Source organism: Myotis davidii, unplaced genomic scaffold, assembly GCF_000327345.1.
Source record: "Myotis davidii unplaced genomic scaffold, ASM32734v1 scaffold46, whole genome shotgun sequence".
Classification (NCBI taxonomy): domain Eukaryota; kingdom Metazoa; phylum Chordata; class Mammalia; order Chiroptera; family Vespertilionidae; genus Myotis; species Myotis davidii.
In genome coordinates, this window is record NW_006383006.1 from 3099554 (window position 1) to 3117584 (window position 18031).

Consider the following 18031-nt stretch of genomic DNA (forward strand, 5'->3'; position numbering starts at 1 on the left):
AAGCTCCCAACCGCTCCTTTTTTTCTTTTTTTTTCTTTTTTATTCTGGGTCAGCTTTAGCTCTGAGGACTCGGCTGCTGAAAACAGGTTTCTGGCCTTTGTTTACCTTCTGTATTTGATACCATGTTGCAGTCCTGCTGGCTGAAGCTCCACTGAGTAAAGCAGGTTTCTGGGGTATTTTTAGCTTCTTTATTCGCAACATAGTTGCTTAGAGTTGCAGCTGAGAGGCAGGCAAGTCAGGCAGGGAACTTTGGAGTCCTCCATCACTGAAGCAAGCAAGCCTCATGTTCGCTTCCAGCTGCCTGGCTGCTGGCCGCCATCTTGGCTGGCAGTTAATTTGCATATTGCCCTGATTAGCCAATGGGCAGGGTAGCGGTCGTACACTAATTACCATGTTTCTCTTTTATTAGATAGGATAACACTATCTTCTTTATCCATTTTATTTGTGTACAATGTTGGTAGTGTGTTTTTCTCTGCTTTCTTACAGAATTTACGTTGTTCATTGAATGAAGAGGTAATTGCCCAAGCCAGGAAAATGTTCCCTTCAGTGATAAAATACATTGTAGAAATGACTATATGGGAAGAGGAAAAAGAACTGCCTTCTGAACTCCAAATAAGGTGGGGAAATTTTTCAAAACCTATAAATTTTACTGATTGTTACTTATATTGCAAAATAAGTGTTGGAAGAATGTTTTTGTTATTTACTGCTTAATTTATTACCATTATGCAAATTTTGTAGAGAATCGTCTTTTGGGAATACTTTCAAAATGTCCATTTATATGAGATGTTCTGCTAGGTGCTAACAGAAGTTAAGCCAAAAAGAAGAACCTAGTAAGAATCTTCTGATTTTTAAGAAAAAAACAAACAAAAAAAACTATTTGCAGGGTTATGTTCTAAATAATTCATAAGTCCCTAGCAGCCAGTTATACCAGTAGGGAAGTAAGTTGCCCAGTTTGATACTGGCCTGGACCAACTTCCTGGCTCCCAGTAGGTTTGTGAACAAAGGTAGAGACTTGGGCACAGTGTCTCTCCCTTTAGCCCAGGTCTTTAAGATTAAAAAATGTTTGATGGCCCGGCCAGTGTTGCTCAGTGGTTGAGTATCAACCCATGAACCTGAAGGTCATGGTTTGATTCTCAGTCAGGGCACACGCCCAAATTGCGGGCTCAATTCCCAGTCGGGGGCATGCAGGAGGTAGCTAATCAGTGATTCCTATCATTGATTGATTTTTCTCTCTCTCTCTCCCTCTCCCCCTCTCAGTGTGTTCCTCGGATGGGTTGTTAAAAAACAACAATAAAATACGTTTGTTGGCAGGAATTAGGAATTGGCCCTTTGCCCTGTGCTTTGGTATCTAGGATTATTTCAGTTGTAGATATTTAACATCTTTAAGCCCCAAATCCAGGAATTCCTAATAGGCATAAATAAGTCTTTCCAAGACTATAATATTTGCTCTTAACTTACAAATACAAAAGGGGATTCCAGACCTGATACGAAGATATAATTTGGGCCTTGTGGATAAATCTAATCACAAATCTATTATTATTCTTTGAATTTACTAGGTTTTATGGTTTGTTTTATTTTAGGAGAGAAAATTAAGAATTTAAGTTTATAAAGACAATAAACATTGTTTTACTCTTGCTGGGCCATAAACTGCTAGGGAAAATATAGGTCATCAGAGATTATGTCCACAAAGGTTTTAATTCCAAATATGTGATAGCATCAGTTAAACTCGTGTAAGAATTGTGTTGGTCAACAAAATACTGGTTAGCAATCTGCCTGCCTAAAAAGGGAGAGTTGCTTGAGTGTGGATGTGTATGAAGGCAGCATCGGACTTCACATTCACAGATCTGAGTTCTGTTCTTCTCACTGCTTATTGGCATTGTGACCATGAAGAAATCCTTTTGAGCTTCCATATCCTAAGCTATAAGAGGCCCAAGAAAATCTTCCTGTTAGAGTTATGAGGATTAATAATTGAGCGCATTGTAAAAGCATATTATATAAACTGTTGAAAACTGATAACATCTAAATTTGTGTAGCCCATGACAACTATTTTCACATGTTTTATAAGATCCTCACACCACTCTCAAATGTAGACATTATACTCTTCTTAGAGATGGAAGAGGCATTGTCATATCAACAAGTCTAAAAGCCTAAGCCACCCAGATGTCTATAAGGTCCCTCATTCAGTCAAATGGTAGTGCCTGCACTTTAAGTCTATATACTTAAAAAAGCTTAAATGTACTGTAAAATCAGAAATATAAGGTAAAACAAAAATAAATTCAATAAGAACTAAATGTTATTAAAATGTTAGTATTATTGCCTGCTTGAAGGTTCTGAGTCTGAGGCATTTCTTCCTTTGTCAAGATGAGAAGTTAGGAAGAGTGGTATTAAAACCATTACCCTGGCCTGGAGCAACTTTAGGTTCCCAGGAGGTTGTGAACAAAGGTAGGGACTTGGGCACAGTGTCTCCCTTTAGCCCAGGCCTTTAAGATTAAAAAATATTTGATGGCCCTGCCAGTGTGGCTTGGTGGTTGAGCATCAACCCATGAACCTGGAGATATGGTTCAATTCCCAGTCAGGGCACATGCCCGGATTGCAGGCTCAAACCCCAGTGAGGAGCATGCAGGAAGCAGCCAATCAGTGATTCTCTCTCATCATTAATGTTTCTTTCTCTCCTTCTCCCTTCCTCTTTCAATGTGTTCCTGTCACTAAACTGACAATAATAATCTACACCCAGCCAGGGTGGCTCAGTGGTTGAGCATCGACCTGTGAACCAGGAGGTCACAGTTAGATTCCCAGTCAGGGCACATGCCCAGGTTGCAGGCTCGGTCCCCAGTAGGGGGAGTGTAGGAAGCAGCCAATCAATGATTCTGTTTCATTCATGTTTCTATCTCTCTCTCTCCCTTCCTCTCTAAAATCAATAAAAATATATTTTAAGAAAGTTAAAAAAAACCTGATAATAATAATCTGTATCTGGAAGTGATTTAAAAAAAGTTGGGGAAAAGACATGGAAAAGGTAATACTTTTATTAGGGTTTTTAAAATTCCACAGTACTGTACTACTTAAAATAATTTCCTATATGAGTATTATAGTGGTACTTTCTCATATGTATGAACTTACACAATGCTGCTTTGGTACAAATGTCATATTATTTTAATCTATTTTTCATATTTTCTTTTGTTTATTTGTTGCAATATCTGAATGCTTATCTTATTTTTCAAACAGGGAGAAAAATGAAAGATACTATTGTGTCCTTTTTAATGACGAACACCATTCATATGACCATGTCATATACAGTCTACAAAGAGCTCTTGACTGTGAGCTTGCAGAGGCCCAGTTGCATACCACTGCCATAGACAAAGAGGTTTGTGAGCTTCATTTGAATTATTGTACTGTCTAATATCAGTTCCTGGAAGTTAGGTGTTGACTGAGCTTTGCCAAGTGCCCTAGTATTGTGTTAGGTACAACCATCTTTTCACCCATTTCTTATATCCTACACAAACTGGTTAAAACTTGACCTTACTATGTATGTATCATAGTTGTAGATAACTATAACTTTCCTCTTTTAGTCTAAGTAATTAGGTGGCTGAATGTATTTGGCAAAGAGTAAAGAATGTTGGCTCAACTTCAGTCCGTTTCTGTAATTTTTATTGAATGAATGAATAAATGTGTGAATTATTAAAAATGGATATTTCTGAGATTTTAACATTCATTAAAACTATTTTTAGAATAATATTCATTTATGGCTCAGCTTTTATTTCATTTCCATCCAAAGCAATGAGTTCCTCAGGTATATAGAAAGACTATTTAACACAATCCTGCCCTAAAGAGGAGTATAATATAGTGAAAGAAGCAGCATGGCATTAGTAATTAATGTAGTGATTCCAGGGCTGAGGAAACAACATCCTGGCCACACCTTTCACCCACTAGTGGATCTTAAATGTGTTGTGCAACACATGCTGAGGAACTTTTAGTTATTCATGAGAAGTACTTATTTATTTATTTACTTATTTATTTATTATTTTTATTGATTTCAGAGAGGAAGGGAGAGGGAGAGAGAGATAAAAAACATCAATCATGAGAGGATCAATACTGTCCGCTTCCTGATTGCCCTCTACTCAGGATCAAGCCTGCAACCCAGGCATGTGCCCTTGACCGAAATCAAACCTGAGACCCGTCAGTCCGCCAGCCAACATTCTCCACTGACCCAAACTGGCTGGGGCTATGCATGAGAAATATTTAAAGCATATAGCAGGAGTTTACTAAACTTCAGTTATTATTATCAGATGGAAATTGAGTACACTACAAAAAGTAAAGAACTGACATCTTGCTAGGCAGGAAATCTAAAATCCTAAAGTATAGAAATTCTCTACTAGTGGTATTAAAAAGTTCCGGAGCTACCCGAAGGTGTTAAACACTTGTGTTTATCATTCATCTTTTAACTTTTAGGCAGTTGACAAATGATTAATAATTAAGAACTGATTAGATTTTTGGTCTATATATTACTAATTGATTTGGATTGTCATTCTGCTATTTAATTCTCATGTTTGTCTATTATTAGGGTCGTCGGGCTGTTAAAGCAGGTGCTTTTGCTGCTTGCCAGGAAGCAAAAGAAGATATAAAGGTAATTTTCTGAATTAGGGACAAAGAGAACATAAGAGGAATGCACATGTAAAACTACTATCTTTTTCAAATGGGTTTCGCATCCTAAGTAAAGATAGGGTTGATGTATTTGGACCCAGAGATTTGGAACTGCAGTAGTCATGTAATTTATTTTTTAAAGAATAGATTACTTAATTAAAACAAAACTTTTAAAATTAGGGTTTTCTTTTATATTCCTTTTATTTGTAGAGTCATTCAGAAAATGTCTCTCAACATCCACTTCATGTAGAAGTATTACACTCTGAGGTTATGGCTCATCAGAAATTTGCTTTACGTCTTGGCTCCTGGATGAACAAAATTATGAGCTATTCAAGTAAGCGTATAGTCTAATACTGTGTTGTTTTTTTAAATAGCTACAAATCAAAAATATTAAGTATAAAATAAAATTGCTTTTATTCATAGATTTTGATTAATTTTCAGAAATGAATTTCAAGTACTGTAAATAATACTTTATTGGCTCTTGATTCTATGATGTTGACAGAATTGTCCTTGTTATCAAATGTGCGAAGATTAATGTTAATTTTTTCACATGCTATAGGAAACATACTTTTGGGAGAAATGTTATAAGAATAAAAATTATGTGATGACTTTTTTTTGTAGGTGATTTTAGACAGATCTTTTGCCAAGCATGTCTTAGAGAAGAACCTGGCTCTGAGAATCCCTGTCTCATAAGCAGGCTAATGCTTTGGGATGCAAAGCTTTATAAAGGTAGGTGGATCTTTGCTTATGCTGTTTGCTATGAAGCAAAGGGAGATTATGACCTTCAAGTGGAGCTATGATCTCTTTTGTTTACTATTATCAGTGATCTTGGTTTATAAGATAAACATTAAGGTAAGATCAACCAATCAATATGTATTCTTCTATGTTGAAACTTGGGTATACTGCCTTTTAATTATAGTGCCTTTTCGTTTAGTCAGGATGAGTAAAAGAAGTATGTATATGTATGTAGTGCCATTATTAAAGTTGTACTAATATTAATTTTTATAAATCTAAACAAAGAACAAAAAGTGAAAGATAAGAGAGAAAGGCTAAAGGGGATGGAAAAGGGAAGAATAAAGAGTAAGTAGTTTTGAGTGAAATAGAATGAAAAGGAGTGGAGAAATGTTGCGAGAGGTAGAATGAAGTAAGATAAAGTAGTGAGAAGACTACAGAAAAAGAGGAAAAGGGCCATATATGTATATATTTTAAATTCTATCTATTAAATAATATAATAAATACTACTCATATTTGAGTCATTGAGGTCTACTAGCATGTGAAATAATTTTATAATATTTTGCCACTTCTAATAGCTGGAATGTTTTTTTTGCCTTGGTGATACTACCCCACTTTCCCCAAAAATGATTTATAGGTGCCCGTAAGATCCTTCACGAATTGATCTTCAGCAGTTTTTTTATGGAGATGGAATACAAAAAATTCTTTGCTATGGAATTTGTAAAGGTAATTGCTCTTTATAAATAGATATCAATAAACAGAAATAGAAAACATTTTTGTAAATGAAGTAATAGAAACAAAGGGGATAATTATGAATCCAGAATTTAATTTTATGATTCATTTCTTTGTCAAACAGTTTTTTATTTTCACATTTGCTAGTATGGAAACAGTCTGGTAGAGGAGAAAGGTGGGAAATGACCTATTATTTGCTGAGACAGAACAATAGGAAGTTATCACGTTCATTCATCCTTTCTAATCATTTGCCTGTTAATATAATAAGACTATAAGTGACTAGTTGAAAGTCATAGCAGGGAAAAGGAACATATAAGAATGCTAAAGGGCCCTGGCCACTTTGGCTCAGTGGATGAAGCATCGGCCTGTGGACTTAAGGGTCCCAGGTTCGATTCTGGTCAAGGGCACATGCCCAGATTGCAGTCTCGATCCCCAGTAGGGTGTGTGCAGGAGGCAGTCAATCAATAATTCTCTCTCATCATTGATGTTTCTATCTCTCTCTCCCTCTTCCTCCTTTCTGAAATAAATTAAATATATGTGTTTTTTTTTAAAAAAAAAGAATGCTAAAGGGAGGCAGGAATTATATGGGCCAGAGTTCTGTTTTGCCTTATGTTAGGTATCTAATAACTACTTGTTAGGATCCTTTGATACTGAATTGCAGGCAGTTCTGTAAAACTTAAAACAAGGCAGGGGTAGGACCCAGGATAGAACTGGAAGCAGAAAGTGAAATAATGATTGTTAAAGGCAAATGATACTGTAGGGTAAGATCCTTCACTCCCTGGATTTTAGAAGTAGATTGTTAAAAGTAACTAAGACATTTGGTTTCTTGAAAGGTGATAACAATTCAGGTTGTCAGCTCTATTTTTCTAAAATTCTTTAGAGATACAATATTGAACCATATGTGTAATCTGAAAGGAAATTATTTTCTTATACAAAATCAGTTCTCTTTACTAAGATGATATTTTTTGTATGCACTGGGTACCTCTTAAATCTATGGGAATTCTAATGGATAAAATTAAATATGTAGATTAAGCATCTAACACTATGCTTGATACATGACTGAATGTATTATTTTTGGTCTCCCAATATGTCAGGGTTTATTTTCAGCTGGTGTGCACCAATATGGATAAGAAATTATGTACAGTCAGCATCCACTCTGTTTAAGGCTAGATTGAATCTGATTGGTTGGTTTTCTGGGTCATATCAGTTTATAAGTACTTGGAATATAGGCCATGGCCTATACCATTGGGATAGAATTTGCTAGCGATTACCCCAGATCCTACTTGGAGGAAGGATATACTGCACCATTGCAGTCCTCTGTGATTTTTTACCTGTGTTTGTGTGTTTTGTGCATTTTGTTGTTTGTTTATTTTTAACATCTATTTATTTATTTTAAGCCTCACCAGAGGATATTTTTTCCATTAATTTTTAGAAAGAGGAGGAGGGAGGGAGGGAGAACTAAGGTGGGAGGGGAGAAAGAGATGTGAGAGAGACACATCGATTGGTTGCCTCTTGCACATGCCCGGGGAATTGAATACTTGACCAAAAATCAAACCCGTGACCTTTTGGTGAGTGGGCTGATGCTCTAACCACTGAGACATACCAGCAAGGGCTGCATTTTTTATAGTTCTCACTTCCAACTCTGTGAGATTGGGCAGTTGAATTCATATTTGGTCTCTTGTTCATTATTTTCTTTCTAATATATTTTTGTTGACCATATTATTTCCCATCAAGAAATAGGAATTATACTTGTCATCTTATATATAGAAACAGATTTGCAGCAGCTGTTAAAATTGGGATTTTTAAGTTTTCAGTAGTCATTTTTAATTGATTCTCCACTTATTGCTTATTATATCTTTCAGTATTATAAACAGCTGCAGAAAGAATATATCAGTGATGATCATGATAGAAGTATCTCTATAACTGCACTGTCAGTTCAGATGTTTACTGTTCCTACTCTGGTATGTATTAATAATTTCTTTGCAATCTTTCTAAGTAAAACTTGTTTTGTTTTTTAAGAATTTTGCTTAGTGTTGATGCAAAACAATGTCAAAATCATTTTGTTGGGCTAATTTCATCTGGAAAATTGAATAATACTTAAGTGGTATCTGCATGTGAATAATATATTAATGATATCCGAAGACAAGGTAACTTGTGAAGTGGGAATGATGGCACTACCTTTGTCTTAAAGTCCTGATCCGTGAATTCCAGAGCTTATTTCTCAGTTTTAAGAGTAACGTAGGAGCAATGTCTTTTCAATACCATTTTTTTTTTTTGCTTTTTTTGTTGTTGTTGTCCTTTAATTATTGGGGTGAGTAAAGATAAAGCAGGTGCAGGGTATGACTCCAGTATTGTGGGAGATAATAGTGCTGCATAGACCTGGGAGGAGAGTAGAGGATTCTGCTTTCTTTTTGTACTACTTTTTTTCCTATTTCTTTTGGACAGTTTGGCTAACTATACTTTCCCGTTTCAAAGTCCAGCGAAAGGGATGGGAAGAGATAGTGGCTGGGAGTTAGGGGGATGTGCCATAATAAATAGTAATGTGACAGAAGTTATGAAGTATATCTATGATTGTTCTACTTTTGTTCGTTGTGTGATTGCCTATGGTAAGCATTATATAAATAACCTTAGTGATGGGTTTGGAGTGTCCAGACAGGTGTTTCCTAGTTATTGAGGAATAGGGAATTGTTTACTTTTAGAAAATAGCTTCTCGGAAATTGCTGTTCTGTGAGACTAAGGACTGTGTTTGATGTTCAGTAAACATATTAAAAATGACTTACTGACCAACCAAATAAGTTAATACTAAAGACAACATCTTGAAATATTCTGCAGGCTCGACATCTTATTGAAGAGCAGAATGTTATTTCTGTCATTACTGAAACTTTGCTAGAAGTTTTGCCTGAGTACTTGGATAGGAACAACAAATTCAACTTCCAGGGTTATAGCCAGGACAAATTGGGACGAGTATATGCTGTTATATGTGATCTAAAGTAAGTTGTTCGAGTCAAAAGGTGAAGGTACTTATTAAACACACTGCTTATTTATTCTGTCTTGTAAGTAAACCTCTGATGCTTTTGGTTATCTAAGATTCACTTATTATAATGAGAAGTAAAAAGAACTCTTACTGTCTCATGTCAATAAATGTTTTAAGTGAAGGCTTCTTATAGAGTTAAAACCAAATTAATAAAAAAGGGGCCTGTCACAGTAACTTAGGGTCAGTAAATGAATCTCCACTTAGTTCCACTTCTGTACTTTGGTTCTGTCCCTCTTGTATAGTCTCTTCGGGCATAGTTTCAGATGTTTTAGTTGGTGTGAATTTTGTTTTAACTCCCTTTTTCATGCATGTAACCAAGTTATTGATATTCATCAGTGGTTTCTTAAGTTTTTCTCCTTGAAGAAAGTGGAGAGTTTCTTTTTAAACTAAAATGGAAATCACATGATAAATCTTGGGATTGTTGGACCTAAAAGGGAATTTATTTTAGTAATAAATGGTGAATATTATAAGGGTTGTAATATCAACTATTCAATAATTCATAAACTTCAAAAAATTCTTTTCTTTTAGAATATATTAAGATAAAATATATTTCATTTAGTTTGCTTTTTAAAATGAAGGGCTCCACGACATAATTATTTCTAGTCCTGAGGGAGAAAAATCAAATTTTGTCCCCTTCTTCTAGTGACCATGTAGGGTACATTGTAGGGTATAGAGAGATGGAAACAAATAGACTTCCAAACCAACCTAGAAATAGTTGAATCTATTTTAAAAATACATTTGAAAGATTTCTGGAAGTATGCCTTGGATCCTTGATGAGGAAAATGCTTCCAGACCTTTTGAAATTCCTCAATTTCTGAATATGATTATGACGTACAAATCTTTCTTTAAAGTTCAGTAAATTATTATGTTATTACATCTTCAATACAAGTCGAGATGGTGGAAGAATTCAGTAGTAAGTCACCATTTAGCTATTGTGACTCACAAATTCTGCATAAATTATATATTAGGCAAAACAAACAAAAAATGTACAAAAATTCCAATGGAGTGCTTATAATTATCAGTGTTAAATTAGTATATTCATCATTTTTTGGTCTACTGTACAGTAAAAATCTCTTTACTGTGGCTCTCACTGTGAAGTACTCTTGTAACTGAGTTATTTTTATATCCAGAGAAGAGATGCATTATCACATCATTGTCTCATCATATTTTATTTTATGGATCTCTGATTATAGTTATTCTTTATGATGAATAACTTAGAGTCAGGACATCCCTGCATACCCATATGATAAAACTTTAAGAGATCCTGGTTTGGAAGGCAACTTTAAAGTTTTCCTACTCTTTTGATGCTTACAAGTTCTCTTCTACATCCTTACCTAAATAGTGATATCTCTGAATACAAGGAAAAGGGAAAGTGAACATATTTTGAGCACCTGTCCAACAGATACTGTTCTAGGCTTCTCTTGTAACTCACTCTCACGAGTGTCCTCTGTTCTTTTTTTAAAAAGATATATTTTTATTTCAGAGAGGAAGGGAGAGAGAGAGAGCAAGAGAGAGAGAGAGAGAGAGAGAGAGCGAGAGAGAAACATCACTGATGAGAGAGAATCATTGATCAGCCATCTCCTGCACGCCCCACACTGGGGACCGAGCCCACAACCGGGCATGTGCCCTAACCAGGAATTGAACCATGACCTCCTAGTTCATAGGTCAGTGCTCAACTCTTGAGCCACACCAGCCTAGCTTCTGTTCTTTTTTAGTAACTGTTATGTGCTAAGGAGCTTAACTTATTTCGCCTTATTTTATTCTTGCAACATTCTCATAAGCTAGGTGATTTAATTTTATTTCTAGATTATAATTATTTGCCTAAGGTCACAGAGCTAGTAAGTAGCAGACCTTGGATCTGAGCCCAGCACTGTTTTATCTATAAAACTCAAATTCTTTTCACTTCATCATTTAGCCTCACAAAATAAATATCAATAAAACTTCTCTGAAAGTTAGCCTAAAACATCAATCAGATATACCCTTCATTTAACAAATAGCTATTGAATCCCATTTTCTCCGTCATTCTTAGTAGAAATTTTGCAGTCATATCTTATTTTTACTCTTTCCGCATAGATTTATTTATTTGCCACTTCTTTCTGAACCCGGCTTTTAAATCAGAAATAACCACAAATATTTAATGTCTTTTAATTGTTTCTAGAATAAAGTCTAAATTCTTTCAGAATTTGTAGCTCTCCATAGTCTTACCATATATGCTACTAATCTGACTGTAGCATTTAATGTTTGTTAGTACTAGTAGAAGCTCTGTTAAGTCTGCCTCAGAAAATTTTCATTCTCTCAAACCAGTGTATTCCACCCGTTGAGTAGCCCCGTCCAGCTGTTACAAGTTCGTTATTTTATATTGAACTCTGTCTTTTTTGTAGCTTTCCTTCTGTAGTTCTATGATTCCCTTTGTCCATTCAGAACTTCAATTCTCATTTAACTTGAAGATAGCAGGCTTACCTGCCAAATCTTCACTGGTTGAGTTTCATTAGTTTCCTTAGCCATATTCATTTCATATTTAAAATTCCTTCTAAATTATTGTCCTTCTCTACTAAACCAGTTCTAGCTGAATGTATAACATTTAAGCTAGTAGTGAATAAATGAACACAGTACTCTGAGGTCTGCATAATAGAAGGAAGGGATTGTTATACTGGGATCATTTTATTTTACTTTTTATTGTTTTTGTGTTTTGCTTTTTTTGTTAATCCTCACCTGAGGATATTTTTCTATTGATTTTTAGAGAGAGTGGAAGGGAGGGGAAGAGACAAGAGAGAGAGAAACACAGGGCCCAGGGAGCGAGCCTGCACCTGAGGTTTGTGACCTTGACTGGAATTGAACCTGGGACTCTTCAGTCCTCGGGCTGAAGCTCTCTCCACTGAGCCAAACTGCCTAGATCTATACCGCAATCATTTTAAATAATAAACCTCTATTAATTTAGTTTCATTTCTCATTCACTCTCTGGAGGTATTTCGTGAGATACTTTGTTTCTCAGTTGCTAATCACTGTGAAAATGAAATGTAGAAAAGAGATGCAGTTGAACTTTGGTTCTATTAAGTAAATATTACTCTTTTGTTACTTTAACCCTGGGATGGAGAACCTTTGTTCTGCCAAGGGCCATTTGAATATCTATAACATAATTCAAGGGCCATAAAAAAATTATCAGCTTAAAAATTAGCCTGCTATATTTGGTCAGATATTTCATTAACTCACCCCTAATGCCTTGGCAGGGCCAGACCACATGATTTTGAGGGCCTTATAATAATGGCCCATGGGCCAGACATTCCTCACCCCTGCAACTTGTTCCGATTTCTAAAAAGGATAGTAGACTCTCAAACCAAATCACCCTCTTACTCTCCCATCCTTCCCTTGCTTTTCTTCTTCTCCTTCCACTGCTTTTGCCACCTATGTTTATCTTCAGACTCCTTTTCTTTTCCTTTCCTTCATTATTCTTTTCTCTCTTCTTATCCCTCACATCTTCTCTACTTGGTAGGTCTGCTAGGCATGAACTATGTGAGTTTACTAAAAACTAGAAATATAAATTCTCTAGAACAGTGCTTCTCAAATTTTATTATGAATACAAATCATTTGGGGAGCTTGTTAAAATGCAGAGTTTTGTTCACTAGGTCTGACTAGAGCCTAAGAGTCTGCATTTCTAAAGAATACCCAGATAATGCTCATGCTTTTCGTTTGTGTGCCATACTTTGAGTAGCAGTGCTCTGGTAAACAAGCACACTTTGATGCCATTTGTTCACTGTAAGATCATAAACTTTAGTCTTTTTTACCTTTACAATGGGGGGCAGGGGGACACACATCTGTAATACTCTCAACAATAAAGATTTTTGAAAAAATATATTTTATTGAGTTTTCACAGAGAGAAAGGGAGAGGGATAGAGAGTTAGAAACATCGATGAGAGAGAAACATCAATTCAGCTGCCTCCTGCACACTCCCTACTGAGGATGTGCCCGCAACCAAGGTATATGCTCTTGACCGGAATCGAACCTGGGACCCTTCAGTCCACAGGCCGACGCTCTAGCCACTGAACCAAACCAGTTAGGACAACAATAAAGATTTTTAAAAAAAGATTTAGAGCCCTGGCCAGTTTTTCTCAATGGTTAGAGTTGTGGGTTCAATTCCCTGTCCTGGTTGGAACGCGAGCAAGAGGCAACCAATTGATGTGTCTCTCACGTGGATGTTTCTCTCTCTCCCTCTCCCCCTACCATCCACTGTCTCTAAAAAAGTCAATAGAAAAAATATCCTCACTCCTCAGGTGAGCCTGGAAGGAAAGAAGGAAGGAAGGAAGGAGGGAGAGAGGGAGGAAGAGGAATTTTGAAAGGTTATTAGTGTATGATTATATTTTTAACATATTAATGGATATCTAGAGAAAGGGAGAATTAAACTACAATTCTTACAATCTTTACAAAGTAAAAAAATATTTTTCCTATCTTTGTTGCCTTGTCTTTTATGTTCCTACTTTACTTCCTTTGTATTTTATTTTGTTTTTAGTGCTTAACATTGTATTGCAGTGTCCACTATCCATATCTATTTTCCCCAGTATACGAAGGACCTCAAGGACAGGATGTCTTGGTCATGTTTATGTTCCCAATGTGTGATATTTAACAGGAATTGATAGGGATTGACTGAGTGCAAAATAATTTTTATAATTGCTAGATTCCTTCCTGAGAAATCATTTCACAATACACATTTTTTTCATTGGATGCAAGTAATTTATCTGAGCCTTAGTATCTTCATTTTTTAAATGGGATTTTACCAACCTTATATACTCCAAAGATTATCTAAAGAACTAAGTAGCCCTAGCTGGTGTGATTCAGTGGATAGAGCGTTGGCCTGCAGATTGAAGGGTCCCAGGTTCGATTCCAGTCAAGGGCATGTACCTTGGTTGCGGGCACATCCACAGTAGGGGATGTGCAGGAGGCAGCTGAATTGATGTTTCTCTCTCATCAATGTTTCTAACTCTCTATCCCTCTCCCTTCCTCTCTATAAAAAATCAATAAAATATATATTTTTAAAAATATTCTGAAATCATTTGTCTGCACAAACAGCGTGTATTCTACACACACTGTTTTGACATGCATTTTGAGGCTGAAGGCAATTTTTACTTGCCTTTGGGTGAAGGGTATAAACAATCCTAAAAAATCTGTACTATAGTTATCCAACTCTGATAAGGTAAGTTGCTTCTGGGTTGATTTAATCAGAACTACCTTTTGAGTGGAGAAGTCAGGCTTAGCTTTGACATCTGTCTCTTCTGGAACATTCACATATTGCTGGGATAATTCTAGCTCTGCCCAGAGCTTTTAATTATAAGAAATTATAATACATAATTTTGATGAACCAATATTGTTTATAACCCTGAGTACCTTAAACTATCTCAAAATATGGAAGTGAAATATTTCTTTGTCTCTTAATATTGTAGGTACATCCTAATCAGCAAGCCCACCGTCTGGACAGAAAGATTAAAAATGCAATTCCTTGAAGGTTTTCGGTCTTTTCTGAAGATTCTTACCTGTATGCAGGTATGGTACAGTTCTGTACACCAGTAGATAAAGTTATTTTTTAAAATTTAACCTGTGCCCTAACTGGTTTGGCTCAGTGAATAGAGCGTCAGCCTGTGGACTGAAAGGTCCCAGGTTCCATTCTGGTCAAGTCCATGTACCTTGGTTGCGGGCACATCCCCAGTGGGAGGTGTGCAGGAGGCAGCTGATCGATGTTTCTCTTTCTCTCTCATCGATGTTTCTAACTCTCTATCCCTCTCCCTTCCTCTCTGTAAAAAATCAATAAAAATATATTTAAAAAAAATTTAACCTGAGTCTTTAATATTTCTTAGCAAATTTTGGTTTTTATATCAAAAAGAATATATCTAGCAACCTAGAAATAAAATGCAAACACTGCCTCACTGATCCTGCCTTCTGTGATACTGTAGTAAGCACTTTACACGAATTATCTCTTTGAACCTCATAGCAATCTTATGAAGTAGTTACTATTATTACCTCCCTTTTTATAGATAAGGGAATTGAAGCTTAGAAATAATTTTATCAGGGTCACACAGCTAGAAAGTGACTGAGCTGAGAATTGAATCTATGCATTCTGACCTAGTATAACAGCCATGTTAAAAAGCTATGCACCTATGGTGCTGGCCTGTGTCGCTCACTGTTTAGAGCAGAGGTTCTCAACCTGTGGGTCGCGACCCCTTTGGGGGTCGAACGACCCTTTCACAGGGGTCGCCTAAGACCATCGGAAAACACATATATAATTACATAATTGTTTTTGTGATTAATCACTATACTTTAATTATGTTAAGTTTGTAACAATGAAAATACATCCTGCATATCAGATATTTACATTACGATTCATAACAGTAGCAAAATTACAGTTATGAAGTAGCAACAAAAATAATTTTATGGTTGGGGGTCCTCACCACAACATGAGGAACTGTATTAAAGGGTCGCGGCATTAGGAAGGTTGAGAACCACTGGTTTAGAGCATCAGCCTGCCCATCAAAAGGTTGCAGGTTCAGTTCCTGGTCAAGGGCCCCATGTGTCTTTCTCACATCAGTGTTTCTCTCTCTCTCTCTTCCTCCTCCCTCACCCACCCTCCCTTTCACTATCTCCGTAAGTCAATGATAAAAATATTCTCAGGTGAGAATTAACAACAACAAAAAGCTATGCATACTAGTATATGAATATGAATCCTGATAATTTTATACTTTGATAGTAGAGGAGTGAAAAAGAGGGCATATATCTATCTATCTATCTATACACACACACACACACACACACACATTATGTTAATCATTTTTTTTTTTTTTTTGCAGGGAATGGAAGAAATTAGAAGGCAGGTTGGACAACATATAGAAGTGGATCCTGACTGGGAGGCTGCCATTGCCATACAGATGCAATTGAAGAATATTTTACTCATGTTCCAAGAGTGGTGTGCTTGTGATGTAAGTAAAATTGTTAGTAGGAGCAGTGTCTTTTTAAGTGCTCTGGTGCTTATTATAGTTTAGTTTTATATTGCAACTTCCTTGATGTAAAGTTTATTTAAGTAGTTTCTTATATATTTCATTCTGTCTTATTAAAATTTATGAAGAAAATTCAGTTTTTCACACGTAATTAGAAAGTGTTCTCCATGGTAGTTTCATTTACCTTAGAAATATTAAGTTTTCTAAAAAATACAACATACATTTATTTATGTATGTATTTATTTCCTTGGACATGAATATAAATAATATGGAAATTGGGACCACATAATACAGACTTTAAAATATTCCAACAATGGAGAAGGATGGCTATTCATTCAATTAAGTGCTTTATTACATGTGTTAAACCAGTAAGAAAATTAATTTCAAAATATAGGACTAATATATTTTCTTAAGTAATAATTTTAGACCATAACCCTCTTTTAGATCATAACCCTACCACAGATTCTGTTTTGGAAGTAAGAGCTTACTTATTTTCTGTTCAGAGAAAATTGACATCTGAGTCAAATTCTTTCATTTTCTTCAGTTTCTATCTCTCACCACAGTCTGTTCACCAACTAAGTTTGTATCTTCACTATTGGTCTCTTTCTTTTCATCTCTTTCTAAAACTAATGTCTCTACCAGGGCTCTTTGTCCCAAACTATATTAGTTCTTTCTGGAGTTTGATTCCTTGGTTGTCTCCTCTGGTATTTCCCACTCTTTCATTCATTTGCCTGTAAGCACATATCCTTAAAAACAACAAGAATAAAAGTTCCCTTACTTGTCTTTGCTACCTCTGTAAACTATATTCTTGCTCTCTTTTTTCCTTTCCTGCTCCACCACCAGCAGTTAGTGATAGACACAAAAGACCTTAATCCAGCACAACAGCTTTTTAAAAAATATACATTTTTATTGATTTTGGGGAGGAAGGGAGAGGGAGAGAGAGAAACATCAATAATGGAGAGAATCATTAATCAGCTGCCTCCTGCATGCCCCCCACTGGGGATCGAGTCTGTAACCCAAGCATGTGCCCTTGACTGGAATCAAATCCAGGATCCTTCAATCCACAGGCTGATACTCTATCCATTGGTCCAAACTGGCTAGAGCCAGCACAGTAGCTTTATAGAACAAAGACAGGAAATATTGTTCAGCAACTAGTCACATATTTTTGGCTTCTCTCAGTTTTATGAAGGGCATGCATAATTCTTGGAGATGAGGTCAAAATGTCTGTTGTTTATCTTGACATCTGTCAAGCCTTCTGAAGTCATTTATGTCTACGAGTAGAGGCCCAGTGCAGGAAATTCGTGCACTCGGGAGGGGGTTCCCCAACCTTGCCTGTGCCCTCTTACAGTGTGGGAGCCCCGAGATCAATCTCCCCAAAGAGGTAGGCCCCGCCCACCTATCCAGGGCTCCTCAATGGATTGCCCCAAAGAGGTAGGCCGGAGCCAGGGGTTCCACCTCTGCGCCATGTGGAACTGCCGAGACCTGCCTCCACAGCTCCGTGTGGAGCTGCCGGGATCCCCAGTGTCACCACGCGGAGCAGCTGGGACCCGTCTGCACAACGTGCATGCAGCATCAAGTTCCTGTCCACCTGCGAGTGCCTCACCATGCAGGCAGCCCCGCCAACCCGCGTGCACCCGCTGCACACACAGCCTCCTGATGATGGATTATTACCGTGTGAGGGCATCATGGCGTGAGGGCGTGATGACCACATAGACTTTTATTAGTATAGACTAGAGGCCCGGTGCACAAAATTTGTTCACAGGGTGGGGGTGTCCCTCAGCCAGGCCTGCACCCTCTCCAATCTGGGACCCCTCGGGGGATGACTGACTCTTGGTTTTGGCCCAATCCCTTCCGGCAGTCGGACATTCCTCACAATCTGGGACTGCTAACTCCTAACCACTTGCCTGCCTGCCTGCCT

The 18031-nt window shown here is 36.8% G+C and overlaps 1 protein-coding gene across 4 annotated transcripts in view; it reads left to right on the forward strand.

Moving 5' to 3' along the window:
- UBR1 (ubiquitin protein ligase E3 component n-recognin 1) overlaps positions 1-18031 on the forward strand; it is a 148438-nt gene that overhangs the window by 36965 nt on the left and 93442 nt on the right. For all 4 annotated transcript variants that reach the window (XR_001512198.1, XM_006778036.2, XM_006778037.2 and 1 more), the window contains exons 5-14: positions 487-617; positions 3223-3361; positions 4559-4621; positions 4849-4972; positions 5260-5367; positions 6008-6096; positions 7965-8063; positions 8935-9092; positions 14569-14668; positions 15967-16095. Coding sequence is in view for 3 of the 4 variants with exons in the window: in XM_006778036.2 (XP_006778099.1) it covers positions 487-617; positions 3223-3361; positions 4559-4621; positions 4849-4972; positions 5260-5367; positions 6008-6096; positions 7965-8063; positions 8935-9092; positions 14569-14668; positions 15967-16095 (1140 nt within the window). In the remaining variant the exon portion in view is untranslated. The remainder of the gene's footprint in view (positions 1-486; positions 618-3222; positions 3362-4558; positions 4622-4848; positions 4973-5259; positions 5368-6007; positions 6097-7964; positions 8064-8934; positions 9093-14568; positions 14669-15966; positions 16096-18031) is intronic.